Source organism: Cnephaeus nilssonii (genome assembly GCF_951640355.1).
Source record: "Cnephaeus nilssonii genome assembly, chromosome: 13".
NCBI lineage: Eukaryota > Metazoa > Chordata > Mammalia > Chiroptera > Vespertilionidae > Cnephaeus > Cnephaeus nilssonii.
The window spans coordinates 53354675-53369936 of NC_137084.1; the positions used below are offsets into that span (position 1 = coordinate 53354675).

The 15262-nt window shown below is 40.6% G+C and overlaps 1 protein-coding gene across 5 annotated transcripts in view; it reads right to left on the reverse strand.

Moving 5' to 3' along the window:
- DLG2 (discs large MAGUK scaffold protein 2) overlaps window positions 1–15262 on the reverse strand; it is a gene marked incomplete at its 5' end in the record, with an annotated part of 1931014 nt that overhangs the window by 1585567 nt on the left and 330185 nt on the right. For 4 of the 5 annotated variants that reach the window (XM_079787299.1, XM_079787298.1, XM_079787294.1 and 1 more), the window contains one exon: window positions 10542–10625. The exons of the other annotated variant lie outside the window; for it this stretch is intronic. In XM_079787299.1, coding sequence (XP_079643425.1) covers window positions 10542–10625 — 84 coding nt within the window. The remainder of the gene's footprint in view (window positions 1–10541; window positions 10626–15262) is intronic. 5 annotated transcript variants of the gene reach the window in all.

Consider the following 15262-nt stretch of genomic DNA (forward strand, 5'->3'; position numbering starts at 1 on the left):
CCGCTCCAGGCTACAAAGTTTCAATTGTAGAAGGAAAATAAATTCCAGATACCAGGGCCTCTGCTTGGGTTGCCAGGGGACATGGCCAGCCTGCAAACCACCACAGGCCCCTCGCTCAGGCCGCCCCACACCCCAAGGGAACCCCCACCTGATCCGGGACACCCTTCAGGGCAAACCAGCTGGCCCCCACCCCTGTACCAGGCCTCTATCCTATCTAATAAAAGAGTAATATGCAGATTGATCATCACTGCAACACACAATATAGCTGCCCCCATGTGGTCAAAGATCCTGCCCCCATGTGGACACAAGATGGCCACCACAAGATGGCCAGCGGGAGAGGGCAGTTGGGAGGCACCCGGCCTGCAAGGGAGGGCAGTTGGGAGGCACCCTGCCTACAAGGGAGGGCAGTTGAGAGGGACCAAGCCTGCAAGGGAGGGCAGTTGGAGGTGATCAACCCTGCAGGAGAGGGCAGTTAGGGGGTGACCAGGCCGGCAGAGGAGGAAAGTTGGGGGCAAACAGGCTGGCAGCAGAGTGGTTAGGGGGTGATCAGGCTAGCAGGCAGAAGTGGTTAGGGGCAATCAGGAAGGCAGGCAGGCAGGCAAGCAGTTGGAAGCCAGCAGTCCTGGATTGTGAGAGGGATGTCCGACTGCCCTCCAGGGGTCCCATATTGGAGAGGGTACAGGCTGGGCTGAGGGACAACCCCCCTCCGTGCACGAATTTCGTGCACCAGGCCTCTAGTAAATATATAAAATGAAAAATAGTTTTCAGATTCAGCATTAACTACTTAGTGAATAGGATGGGGTTAGGCAGATTCGGGTATATATTATCACTAAGTATTCATAGCAAGTGAAGTATAATTTTAGAAGTGATAAAACTGAGGCTCAGGAAAGTTGACTTGCTCAAACTTATTTATCTACTGAGTTAGTAAACCAGGGCATGGCGGGCACTCCATAGACTGGGTGGATGAATCAGGATGTGAACCTTGATCATCTAACTCTAAATCCCATCCCATCTTTGTTATCATGGTGATATGATACACTTTCAAAATCATTGAACTCCTGATCCAGGTAGTACATACCATAAACTTCAAATGTTTGGTTCTAACCAAACATATCTGAACAAATTACACTTAGCTGCTTTCAAACATATGTAAAAACCAGGCTCCTAAACAGAGATATATCAAATGATCAGAGTCTCATTTCTGTAGTATCTGTGTCACTTTAGAGGCAGCTATTAAATATATTAATTTATATTTAAACTTAATAATTAAAAATAGTTTTCTGGATATGTCAGAGTTGGTAGCACAAAAACCTGATTCTCTGCAGTCTTAATACAAAAGTCCAGTCATTTATCTTTAATAGATAGAAAACTGACCTTGAGGCACTACAATAGGCCTAAAGACAAAGCACAATATCTTCATCAACCAGGAAATGAGGAGTAATTACCTTCTATGGTTAAAATTAGTAAAGAGAATTAGTCAGAGTTAACAACAGTATTCCATTAAAAAGAAGAGATTACTCCCCCATTAATTCCAGAAACTTAAAAGTTTGCCACTTCACCGTCACTGACATTGAAAAATAGAAAATATACTCTATGCTAAAATACTTTGATCATTATGAGTGTAAAGAAAGAATAAAAAGAATAACTTGCCCTGATAGAATGAACTATCTTGGGAGGTGGTAAGGTGGTAAATATCCTATAACTAGAGGCTTTCCAGCAGATGACAGATTCCCCTTTAGAGATTTAAAACAGAGAATTAATGACCTGGTAGCCATTAAAATGAACTTTAATCCTCTGATTCTGTGGTATTTATATATTTTTTATTTTTTAAATATATTTTTATTGATTTCAGAGAGGAAAGAAGGGGGAGAGAGAGAGAGATAGAAACATCAATGATGAGAGAGAATCATTGATCGTCTGCCTCCTGCATGCCCCCTACTGAGGATCAAGCCCACAATCCAGGCACGTGCCTTTGACTGGAATAAAATCCAGGATCCTTCAGTCTGCAGGCAATGCTCTATCCACTGAGCCAAACCAGCTAAGGCTGATAATGTGGTATTTTATGAGTTCTCCAGGAAGATAAACTCAAAAAATAAGGACCATGGACAGCATCTAAAATACACATAGGCAAAGAAATTCTCCTTCTACTCAAATTCCCTAAAACAAAGAAACATAAACACCTCCTTTCTAATAGATAAGTGGCATTAAGGGAGGGAAAGGTGTGTTTTTTAAAATATCGGTAAAAAGAGTAAATAGAGAAATATATCTGAGCTGCAAAATTATTCTTAATCAGAAGATGAAGGTGTTTGAGTATATTAACATACATTTTAGTCTGAAAAAAAAAGTAAGGGCAATATTGAGATTCTCTAAAATAACTAATTTCCCTATTCCATCAAATTATTATAAATATATTATAACTTAAAAGTACCCATAAATTATTTCATCAAAGCCTTTCACTTTATTAGGAAACTGAGGCACAGATAAGCCTGGTGATTTGTCCAAGAACACCCAGATAATAAGAGGAGAAAAACAATAACCCAAGTTCTCTGGCTTCTGATTGTGACTTATCCTTACACCATGTTTCTTTTCCAGTCTGATATGTTTCCTATAGTTGTTACTCTCCACCTAGTTACCTCTCTGTTTTGTTAAGAGAACTAACTTTCTTCCCTATCCTTTGTAGTATTTGCATAGTTTCTACTCAGTCCCTTTAGCAGCTAATTCTAATTCATACAATTGGCTAGCATCTATTTCCTGCTTAAGAAATTAGATTTAAAATATCAAAAACTATCTAAAACTTAAAATATTTTAAGAGGCATTTTTGGAAGCATTCTTGTTTCCATATGTATGCAATGACCAGAGCATTTAGCTGTCAGTCCTTTCACATATTGCTATTTCATTCAGTTCTTACTGTACCCTTATAGGATAGGCACAGTAGATGTTACCTACACTTTGCAAATAAAATAGAGATCTACTTAATCTGCTCAAGGTCACATGAATAATTGATGGTAGAGCCAAGATACAAACTCTGGTCTCTGACTATGGATTTTTTGCTCTTCCCAATCTATCACACTGTTCTGCCTTAATATCACACTTGGTCCTCTCTAAATATTTTCTCTTAACTGTTGCACTGTTACCTCAGATTTAAGATGTCACTATAGAAATCACCCTTTTTATCTATTAATCAACATAAATATCCCCATTTTTGTTCTGATACCACCCAATTCTCAATCTAATTAGTCACCAAGTCCTGTCATTTCTTTATGTTCCCTCCCCTCTATGACCTGATTTTTAAAAATCCTCCTTGTTTACCACTAGGACTCTGGGAGATCAAATCTCCAAATTTTACCTTAGTTTATTAGGTTTATTTAAACACAGAACATACCCCTAGAGGATTATTTTAAATTGTTCAAAGAAAATAATAGAAATACAATAAAAATGAAGGAATCAGGCATAGAAACCAATGGAACAGAATTAAGAGCCCAGAAATAAATGTACATGTATGTGGGTAAATAATTTTCAACAAAGGAGCCAAAAACATACAAAGAAGGGGGAGAAAGCCTCTTCACTAAATGGTAATGGGAAAATTGGAAAGCCACATGCAAAAGAATGAAACTAGACTGCTATTTGTCATCACATACAAAAATTAACCCCAAATGGATCAAAGACCTGAAACAGTAAATTACATTCTGGAAGAAGAAAACATAGGTACTAAACTTAAGGATCTTGGACTTAGAGAAGATTTTGTAAACTTCACCTCAAAGACAAAGGAAGTAAGAAATAAATGAATGGAACTATATCAAACTAAAAAGCTTCTGCACAGCAAAAGAAATCATTAACAAATAGTTAACAAACTAAAAGGCTGCCCAACTAGTGTGGCTCAGTGGTTGAGCATCAACCCATAAACCAAGAGGTGGTCGGTTCGATTCCCACTCAAGGTCAAAGCACATGCCAGAGTTGTGGGCTCAATCTCCAGTAGGAAGGACGTAGTGGGAGGCTGATTGATGTTTCTCTCTTATCAATGTTTCTATCTCTCTATCCCTCTTTCTCTAAAATCAGTAAAAACATAGATTTTTTTAAAAACTAAAAGGCAACCAACCAAATATGAGAAGATATTCGCAAACATCACCTTTGATAAGAAGTTAATATCCAAAACATGTAAACCATTCATACAACTCAACAATAAAACAAACAATCCAAATAAACAATGGCCAGTGGTTGAGCATGGACATTGAAGCAGTAGGTCATAGTTCAATTCCTGGTCATGGCACATGCCCGGGTTGCTGGCTCAATTCCCAGTGGGGGACAAACATCATTGATGTTTCCATCGCTCTCTCCATCTCCCTCCCTCTCTCTAAAATCAATAAAAACAAATTAAAAAAAAGAAAAAAATGGCCAGAGAAATTGAACACTTTTCCCAAGAAGACATACAAACAAACAACAGAAATATAAAAACATGCTCAACTTCACTAGCTATTTGGGAAATGTGAATCAAAACTATAATGAGATACCCCCCTCACACCTGTTAGAATGGCCATTACCAAAAAGACAAGTAATAATAGGTGTTAAAGAAGTTGTGGAGAAAAAGGAACCCTCATTCAGTGCTGGTAGGAATTTAAACTGGTACACCCACTATAGAAAACAGTATGGAGGTTCCTCAAAAATTCAGAATAGAGTTATATGATACCTCTTCTAGGTATCTACCCCAAAAATTTGATAACATTTATTCATAATGATATATGCATCCCAACATTCATTGCAGCATCATTCACAATGGCCAAGACATGGAAACAACCAAAGTGTCCTCCGATAGATGACTAGATAAGGAAGATGTGGTAGATATATACAATGGAATACTACTCAGCCATAAGAAATGATGAAATACTGCCATTTGGGATAACATGGATGGATCTTGAGAACATGAGGCTAATCAAAATAAGCCAAGAACCATGTATGAAATATATGAAATATAAAACTGAAAGCAACAAATAAACAAATAAAACCCCCAAAGAAGCAAATAAAAACCCATATGCACAGACAATAGTATGGTGGTTACCAGAGGGGAAGGAAGATGAGGAGGAGGTAGTAAAGGGTAAAGAGGGTCAAATATATGGTGATGAGTGGAAATTTGACTTTGGCGGGTGAATATACAATGAAGTATACAGATGACATACTACAGAATTGTACAGTGGCCCACTGGAAACCTCTAAAATTTTATTAACCAATGTCACCCCAATTATTTCAATAAAAAATGAATAAACCACATTAAACAAAAGATTTCTTCATCCATAGAGGTCTGAAATTCTCAATGGTGTCTTTTATTGTTTAATTTTCCAAAATTTAACCTTCTCACTGTATTTACATAATTTTTATCAGTATTGGACAAGGTATCTACAACAAATTTTGCAAAATTGTATTGCCCTTTGTAACATAGGGTTTTCCACATCATATGACAAGTGACAGCACCATGATTCCCTTAAGCCCTTAAACCAGAGCAGGATGAAGTATAAAATTGGAAACACTGCCTTATAAGAAGCAGAAATCAGTTGTCTAAGTCTCAATAATGGGAAAAGCATTTCCAAACTTGTTGAAATAAGGTGGAAAGCATTTGTTTTTTTCCTTAAAGTGGGAACATTTCCCTGCTGGACACAGATAAGGAATGCAACTGACAGTTATGTCTGATTCTGATTTCTATGATCAATTCTTTTAAAGACAACACCTCCCATCTTTCTTCTGAATTAATTGACTTAAAAATCCTCAAAATACTTTCTGGGTCTTCCCTAAATTGACTTGTTTAAAATACGTGACAAAAAAGAAGGTGAGTGAACTCCCCAGAGAAATCCAGGGGTTTTACTACACATGGCAGCTATTCTCAAATTTTAGTATACTTGAGAATCACTTGGAAGGCTTATTACAACACAGATGTCTAGGAGTCACCCCCAGCTTGTCTGACTTAGTTGGTCTGGGGTGAAGCCCAGGAATTTACTTTTCTAACAAGTCCCTAGAGGATGCTAATGCTGCAGGTTGGAGGACCACACTTCCAATACCCACCAGCTTATGCATTGGGTTTTTGAAATGTTATCAACCTAATGTTACCTAAGTAAGCTCTTCTTATTTGTTGTTCTAGATATATTTCACTTCAGTCTACAATTGTGTGGTGTTCGTTACCTATTGCTGCCTAAATACTTTAATTATATCAGTGGGTTCTCTAGTCATACAATACTAGAGGCCCAGTGCATGGATTCGTGCACATTGTAAGGAAATTAGTTAGAAGGTAGCTGGTGGGGCAGGACTGGGAGAGGCTGGCCAGACATGCCCTGGAGCCAACCTCCTGAGGTCCTTCCCCAAGGAGTTGCCGGGGCTCGTGGAGTGAGCGGGGTCCCTCCAGCAGGTGTGGTCCCTCAGCCTGGCCTGTGGGGATCGGGCCAAAACAGGTAGTCCAACATCCCATGAGGGGTCCAGGAGTGCGAGAGGGCACTCTGTAAAGTTGCTGTCACTCTGCAGCTCCTGCGTTGAGTGTCTTCCCCCTGGTGGTCAGTGCACGTCATATATACTGGCCGGTCAGCCAGTCGGCTTGTCGGCCAGTTGCTTGCCTTTTATATATATAGATAATTTATTATGTGCAATTACTGTCAAAGAATTATTAGACTTAAGATCTGGAAGATCTCTTAGGAATAATCTGATCTAATACCCTAATTCTGAAGATAAAGAAACCAAACTCTAGTGTTATATTTAATAGATCTACACAATTGTGATTTTCGAATTGGGGTTTACTGTCAATAGCCCTTGAAGAATGATCTATGAATTAAACAATTACAATAACATATTATGTTAAAACACTAATCATGACTTATTTTGCTTGTCATATAATTACATTATTTTTTAGTTTAATTAAGATAGTTTCACTGATGCTTAGTTTTTTTAAATATATTTTTTACTGATTTCAGAGAGGAAGAAAGAAGGAGAGAGAGATAGAAATATCAATGATGAAAGAGAATCATTAATTGGCTGCCTCCTGCATGCTCCCTACCAGGGATCAAGCCCGCATGTGCCCTGACCTGGAATTGAACCGTGATCTCTTGGTTCATAGGTCAATGCTCAACCACTGAGCCACACCAGCCTGGCACTGATGCTTATTTTAATTCAAGCAGAATTTAGTTTGAACAATGACAAGTAGAAACCCGCAATGACCAACTGGTTTCCAGGCAAAAGAATGTTAGACTCTTAGTAATGAAAGACAGGCATAAATCCAAGGAAACCCTCAGAGCTCTCTGTAATAGAGTCTACCACTTTAATAAAATAAATCTAAGAACTTACAATTAATTTCAATGGCCTGAAAATCTACTATTTGCCGAGTAGTACTGATATATGGAATGGCAAGCTCCCGGACTCTCCTTATAGGATCTTGTCCTATGAAGATTGAAGAATAAAATTCGCAGACTAAAATATTTTTAGCAAAATTGTGGAAGTTTATTGCAAACATATACAAACTCCCCCTGTGAAGGAGTACCCAAAATAGGAGGGCCCTCTCTCTCTCTTAAATGGGGGAAAAAACAGTCCTGTCCAGTGAGTCTCTTTGTCTACGGGTTTATAAATGCTGGTAGCTCTTTGTTCATCCACTTTCTAATTAGACCCTGTCTTATTTTATGTCCCCTGTGCTCTCCCAATTGGTCACTTTTCCTACATGGTATCAGTTCCAAAGTTTCAAAGCCTACCTGGTGCCCCTCTCTTCTTCTTCCCCTTGCCTTGAAACATTTCTCCGGCCTCTGTGTATGTAAAATAAACAATCTGGCAGCTTGGAGCTATCTCTGCCCATTATGTATATATTCCTCTCCCATGGATTTCCCTTCCCTAAAACTGTTTTTCCTGCCTCTAACCTCCTTTCAGTAATAAGCATTTTCATTGTCAGGATCTCTACCTAACTACCCTGTTAAGATAAAGAAACTAAAGTTTTTTAGAATTTAAATAGCATAGGCTAGAACTATGGTTTCCCATGGAAAAAAACACAAAAGTTTCCTAATATATTTGCTAGCACTTATTATTTTATATATATACTAGAGGCCCAGTGCATGATTGAATCATGCACGTGTAGGGTGCCCTACACGCTTTCGCTTTCGATCACAGGGGAGCTGGGTGCCTGTCCGCTGGTTCACCAGGCGCCGGAGGCTTCTGAAAGGCCTGCAGCCTGAGCGGACAGGCACCCAGCTCCCACGCTTTCCTTTCGATCGCTGGTGCACCAGGCCTTTCAGAAGCCTCTGGCGTGGCGGAGGCTTCTGAAAGGCCCGCTGCCTGAGTGGACAGGCACCCAGCTCCCACGCTTTTGCTTTTGATCACGGGGAGCTGGGTCCCTGTCCGCTGGTGCACCAGGCCTTTCAGAAGCCTCCGGCGCCGCGGAGGCTTCTGAAAGGCCTGGTGCCTGAGTGGACAGGCACCCAGCTCCCACGCTTTCCTTTCCATCGCTGGTGCACCAGGCCTTTCAGAAGCCTCCGGCATGGCTCTGAAAGGCCTGGTGCCTGAGCGGACAGGCACCCAGCTCCCACACTTTTGCTTTCTATTGCGGGGGAGCTGAGTGCCTGAGCGGACAAGCACTCAGCTCCCCCGCTTTTGATGGTCCGCGCGGCGGGACATCAGCTCGCTGCCCCAGAGGCCCCTTCTGTGCCGCAGCACAGACATGGCACAGACGCTGAGCTTGTGCCGCTGCTGGCGATGCAGCTCAGCGTCCCGCCAGCCCAATCAGCTACCCCGGCCACCCCGAGTCCCGTCCCCCCCCCGCGCCTCCTGGCCAATCGTGGGCATAGCAAAGGTACGGTCAATTTGCATATTTGTCTATTATTAGGTAGGGTACACAAATATTATTGATTTCAGAGAGAGGAAGGGAGAGGGAGAGATAGAAACATCAATGATGAGAGAGAATCATTGATCAGCTGCCTCCTGCATGTCCCCTACTGGGGATCAAGTCCACAACCCAAGGCATGTGCCCCTGACCGGAATCAAACCCAGGACCCTTCAGTCCATAAGCCGACGCTCTATCCAATGAGCCAAACCAGCCAGGGCAGCACTTATTTAATTTAACTGCTTGACAAGTTGGCACATTTGTATCCTACTAAGGCCTGATGACTTCATTTTGAGGAAGCAAAAATATTATCTTGGACAGCCAGGAAATCTAAAATTTTGTTTTCTAAGTATTCAGGAGTCCAGTATGGATGGATGTTTACCCTCTTTTTCCCCTTTTGAAGAACAACAACGCTACTGCCAAATTAAAGGACTTCCTTTCCTGAAAGCACATTTAGCATATTTTAACTGTCTCAAATAGTTTCAATACCAACTTCTATGTTAAACAAAAATATTTTTCATCAGAGGAAAATACGGCCTTTTAAAAACATATTCGATAAATTGATCTCTAGTTCAATTCAGCTCTAGGTTCCATGGCTTCCTTATAAAGGGAAAGACAATTCAACATACAACCTTTCTTATTTTCACTGAATTCCTCACAGCAATGATCAAAATTGATAATTGGGACTGACTCAGAACTTTGTCCAAGTCCCAAGGACAAGTCAACAGTAGGAGGCTCAATCAATTGGCAATGCCAGAAAATCTGTTCAGGTTATAAATGATAAATCAACAGAGAAACTGTTCTTCATTGAATATTAGTAGACATATCACCTTATATTTGAAAACTATATGAAGGCCTATGGGGCCATATGGAAGACTGTAATATCTGTTTGCTAGATTTAGAAAAAAGACAAGAAGAAACATCATTGAAGGTAAATTGCAAAAAGCCTCAATATATTCAATTTCTACAAAATAATCTCCCAAAAGAGTTTTATGTGTGCTTTAAATACTTAATGTTCATAAAAATAATATCTGTGATTTGTTTTCTTATCTTCATAATGAAATTTGGTGCCTTTATGAATCAAATGAAGGATGCAACCCCAATTTATTATATCATTGAGCTATAATAAAGGGTCACCTTCTGACAGTTGATCGGAAATAAATTAAATCTGAGGTTGCCAATTAGTAAAATACTTGTACTTGGAAATACACATAGTTTTCACAAGCTCAAGTTCTTGGTTTCATCATATAAAGCACTATGGCCTCTTTTACATTGATCTGTAGATGATTTGATTCCTTGTCTTGAATAAAAACACAAGATGACAATTTTTTAAAAAGTACGATTAAAATAATTTTTAGATTGCTTAGGGGAAGCTATTTTAAAAAACAACAACAGAGTCTAAAAACCACAACCAAAGCATAGTGTGAGGGTTGTTCTGAAAGAGACCTGAACCAGATAAGAGAGAAGTGAGGTTGCTTACAAAAAGTTTGTGTGATCACCGGCAACTTAAGAATATACACCAAAACACAGAAAACAAAAATTTCAAAACAAAAACGTAGTGACTCAAAATGACACGCAGTCAATGTCAGCTCAGTAGCAGGGGAACCCTGTATGCTGACCAGACCAAAGGCAGAAATTAGGTTATATCCCAGAGAACAAGACATAGCTTGCCCATTAAATGTAGAAACAAAGAGAACACTCTAACACTTACACTGGTCTTCTTGTCAGTTTCATTTCCAAAAAACTGATTGTCAATATATGAAGCATTTTCCTTTGGTCCACTGCAACCTGTAAGCTAAAAAAATAAAAAGTTATAAAACATCAGTACTTACTTGTTTTCTGCAAGGTGAATGAAATGTTTTACAATTTTTAACATGCACATTACAATGTCTAAGAACTGAATATTATTAAATATTGCTTGTGTCTGTTTTAGAATATGAATACACTGTTTAACCCATTTTTATATTGCTCCCAAAGAGAAAACATAAAATGGGACAGCTATTCAAAGGCAAGCTTTTAGTCAGGGAGTGTTGAACTTAGATCATTCAAATGCAAATTGATGATCTGCTAAAAGCTGAACTTGGTTAATGGGAAGATGAAGACAGAAGAGTTGATTGCATTTTATGTAAGTTCCCATACTTGCAGGAATCTCCACTCTGTAGTACCCTCTGGAGTCCACAGTACAGGCAGAGGCACTGAGTGACTTTGTTCTGGACCAGTGATCGGCAAACCGCGGCTCGCGAGCCACATGCGGCTCTTTGGCCCCTTGAGTGTTCTAACGCCACTTCTTCAAAAAAGACTCGCCCAGGCAGAAAACCGACTTCTGCGCATGGGCCACGAAGTTTCAATCACACTGTACGTGCGCGACCGCACGTGGTATTTTGTGGAAGAGCCACACTCAAAGGGCCAAAGAGCCACATGTGGCTCGCGAGCCACGGCTTGCCAACCACTGTAATCTGGACTATCGTTTCAAGGACCTTTGTATGACTACAGCTTTGGATGACTGAAATAATGTTCACTCATTGGCTATTGTAGAAGGTTGTGTTCCCTAAACTGAGGATTAGTCTCCACTGTGTGCAAATGTATCACTTAGCCACCTTTGCATTTCCCTGTAAGAATTAAGGGCTTGAGGAACTGGTTCAAGAAAATGCTGTCTAGCTATTGCTATTGTTGCAAATAATAAAGCCATTTGTCTTTGCCCTAGTAGTCTTCTGAAAGCACCCAGGAAACTGTGGCAGGGTTTCTGGATTGCAAGGAGGGTAAAATCCTAGACCCTTCACAGTTCTTGGCAGTTATGGTGACAAGAACAGGATGTAGACAGAGTTGTGGCTTTCTGGATCCTATACCCTCAGCCATTCCAAACATTTCTAACGTAATCCACTGCACTGACTGATAGCACTTGGGACGTAATCTTTCCAACGTCTTTTTTTGTATCCCACTGGCGCTCAAGGTCCAAGGCCAATTTTTATTCATATGGCAAGGCCCCCAGTACATGTACAGTGCTTCCTCAATACCTAAACGCCTCTGCGATCTGCCATAAAGATCTAGGGTGAGTGGTTTTACTCTGTAATGTTCAAAGTTGTTACTATACTGATGATGCCCTGTTAGTTGGCAAATCAGAAGACTCGGCCTGCAGAAGTGGAAAATGAACTGAGAGAATTGAGGGCCAATGTGGGCAAATCCCCTCTAGATGTCAAAGAAAAAACTGCTCTGTGTGTGTGTGTGTGTGTGTGTGTGTGTGTGTGTGTGTGTGTGTGTTTAGTCTCAACCTCAAAAAGTAGGTCCAGTACTATATTGGACTCTAAATATTGGAGAGAATATGGTTTTACATGGACATTTGACTGGATCTTTATTGTCAGCTCATACACAAATAAGCATCCTTAAAGTGAGGTCCAAATCAATAGGCTGTGTTGGAGGCTCTGGCAAGCTGTGGCACGCTCTCTACCTTTTAGCCCTACAACTTTAGTCCTCTAACTACCATGGCTTTATGAATAAGAGAGGCAGCTTCCACCCAAAAATGCCCTGAAGCCAAACCCTGGCTCAATGGGGTCCTCAAGGCACAGAGGTTTACACTAAATGCTCTGGCCTGCTTCACTAAAGGTTTAGCTAACCTGAAACCAATCGTGTCCACTGGGATGCTGATGCTGTTTGCCCTCAGTTCTAGCTACACAGAACTGAAATGAAGGTGGTTCCTCCACTCAGGGGGCAGAACCCAAAGCTGTTCTCACAGCTCTGGCCAATATGATTCCTGAATCTCAAAACCTTAACTGGCTTTCTATGCTCTTGTATCCCTACCATTACTCCTTCCACTGTTGACATCCCATCAATTTGGCTTTCAAAGAAATAATAATTTTATTTTATACTTCATTCTTGTAAAAATAAAGACTTTTGATTACTCTTGCTCCAAGAGGTCAAATCCCAGGGGTTTCCCCCCCCCACACACACTTTGCTTTCTCCCGCCTCCCTAATCTATCACCAGTGGAGTTCATGTAACCCAATTATGTCTCTCCTTTTGACTGTAATGTATAAAATAAGGTGCAAACTGCCATTTTCCAGAGCATTATCTCAATACCTTGAGATTCTGCTTCCTGGCAATTGTCAACAATTTGGCTCAAATAAACTCACAAAACTTCTTTACATGTTTGAATGTTTCTTATGTTAACATAAGCTAGGTGCTTGAAGGATATGGATAGTTTATGTCCATTTATTTCATTTAGAATGAAACAGAAACCTAGGAAGTCAACAGTATCATCCTTATTTCCCAGATGAGAAAACAGAGCCTAGTTCTATCTAACCACTGCACAAACTCCAGCACCACTTCCTTACCGCTCACTTATCCTTTAAACTTTCAAAATGTGGTCCGCAGACTAACAGCATCAGCATTACCCAGAGACTTGCTAGAAAGACACATTCTTAGGCCTCAGCCCCAACCTACTGACTCCGAAACTGTAGGGGTGAGAACTGCAATCTGTGTTTCTTGTGTGATTTTGACACATCCGAGTTTGAAAGCCACTGATCTAGATGTCAAAGTGTCAAATGATGGCAAGTGCTTAAAATAAATAAAGTGAGCCAGGTGTAAGAAATATTTAGGAAGAGATGGATGGTCCTTGGCAGAAAGGAGAGCTCATGCCCTGTCTAATAAGAGCAATCTCTAGTCATTTCCAAGCATGTTCGTTGCAATGAGAAAACCCAAACCCAATGTTGCAGGATGTTTAAAATTTTCAAGACAACTTGGAAGCCCAAACTTTTATGTGAAATACCTTTATTTTTAAATAGGAACAAAAAGTATATATTTTTAAAATACCATATGCGCTAACACAGAATAGATCAAACAAAATATAAGCTCAGGCTGGAGTCTGCACAGGGCAGCCAGTTTGCAACTTCCGCTTCAGTCCCTGAATGCTGCCATTTCTCCCCTGGATACTGACCTGACTGCAAGCTTACAGCTCACCAAGGACCTCCTAGTCCTCACTGTCTTCCACTTTCTCTGACTCTCTATAGTCCTCCCTATCTTCCTTTTTTTTCCCTCTGGCATTTAATATCATTACTACTTCCTCCTCCTTGAAACTGTTATCTCTATATTCAGAAACACATCTCTCCTAGTTGACACCCTATCTTTAGGTGATTGATTACTCCTTCTTTTATTTCCTCTTCCTCTTTTTAGCACCTGAGCTCAGCTGTTTTTCCTTTCCTCCATCTCTTCTCACTCCCAGAAGGCTCAAATCTACAGAATCTGTCCCCCAATGTCTAGTCTTACATTTTCAGTTGCTTGCTTGTATTACCTCTGAAACTCACATTGGTACCTCAAATCTGTTCAATATAAATGGAATCATTTTCTCTTCAGAACCCACTTCTACTCCTGGGCACCCCATTTCTGTCACTACCCAATATTTTAAGAACTACATATATGCCTCCCTCTTCCACAAAGTCTAATCTCTTTTTTTAGCTAGATGAAGTGCTCTCATTTATGATGCCCCCAGGACATATACTTCTGCTTTACATTTTTAATAATGATTAATCACCTGTGTTTTAAAGAATAACTTAGAATATAAACAAAAGGAAAAATGAACTTATTGTTTTTGCATTATCTACTCATATAGATTTTAAGTTTCTTGAAAGTGATTGATATCCTTCATGTGCCAGGTGTCAGAGACATAGAAGCATGGAACAAACTGGAATATCAGAGAGAACATGGGGGTGTTGGGTGGGTGGGTGGGTGGGTGGGTGGGTGGGTGGGAAAAGGTCAACCAAACAACTTGTATGCATATATGCATAATCCATGGGCACAAACAATAAGGTGGTGAAGGCCCCGGGCAGGGGGCAGGCACATGCTAGAAGGGTTCAATGGGGAAAAAGGGGGACTTTCAACAATGAAGAGTTAAAAATAAATAAATAAATAATAATCAGAGGCCTGGAAATCCTATATAATAAAAGCCTAATATGCTAAGTGTCTGACCAGTCAACCAGTAGCTATGACATGCACTGACCACCAGGGGGCAGACGCTCTGACTGGTCGGTCAGCTTGCTGCTGGCGTCCAGCCGATAGGGACTGGGTGAGACTAGGTGAGACGGGCTGGACATGCCCTGGAGCCCTCCTGTGGTCCCTCCCAGGCTGGCCAACCTCCCGCATTCCCCGGCCCCAATCTTGCACCACTGGGGTCCCTCAGCCTGGCCTGCATCCTTTCACAATCTGGGACCCCTCCGGGAATGTTGGAGAGCTGGTTTCGGCTCAATCCCCATAGGCCAGGCTGAGGGACCCCACCAGTACACAACTATATGCTCTGGGCTTCTAGTGTATATATATATTTACCAACTTTACTTTAAACTGATTCATCTCATATATCTCAGAAGTTTTTTACTTACAAAAATCTTTAGCAAATGTTTTTTTTTTAATCTGTAACTCTTCTTGTAAGATAAATAAGCACTCACCTA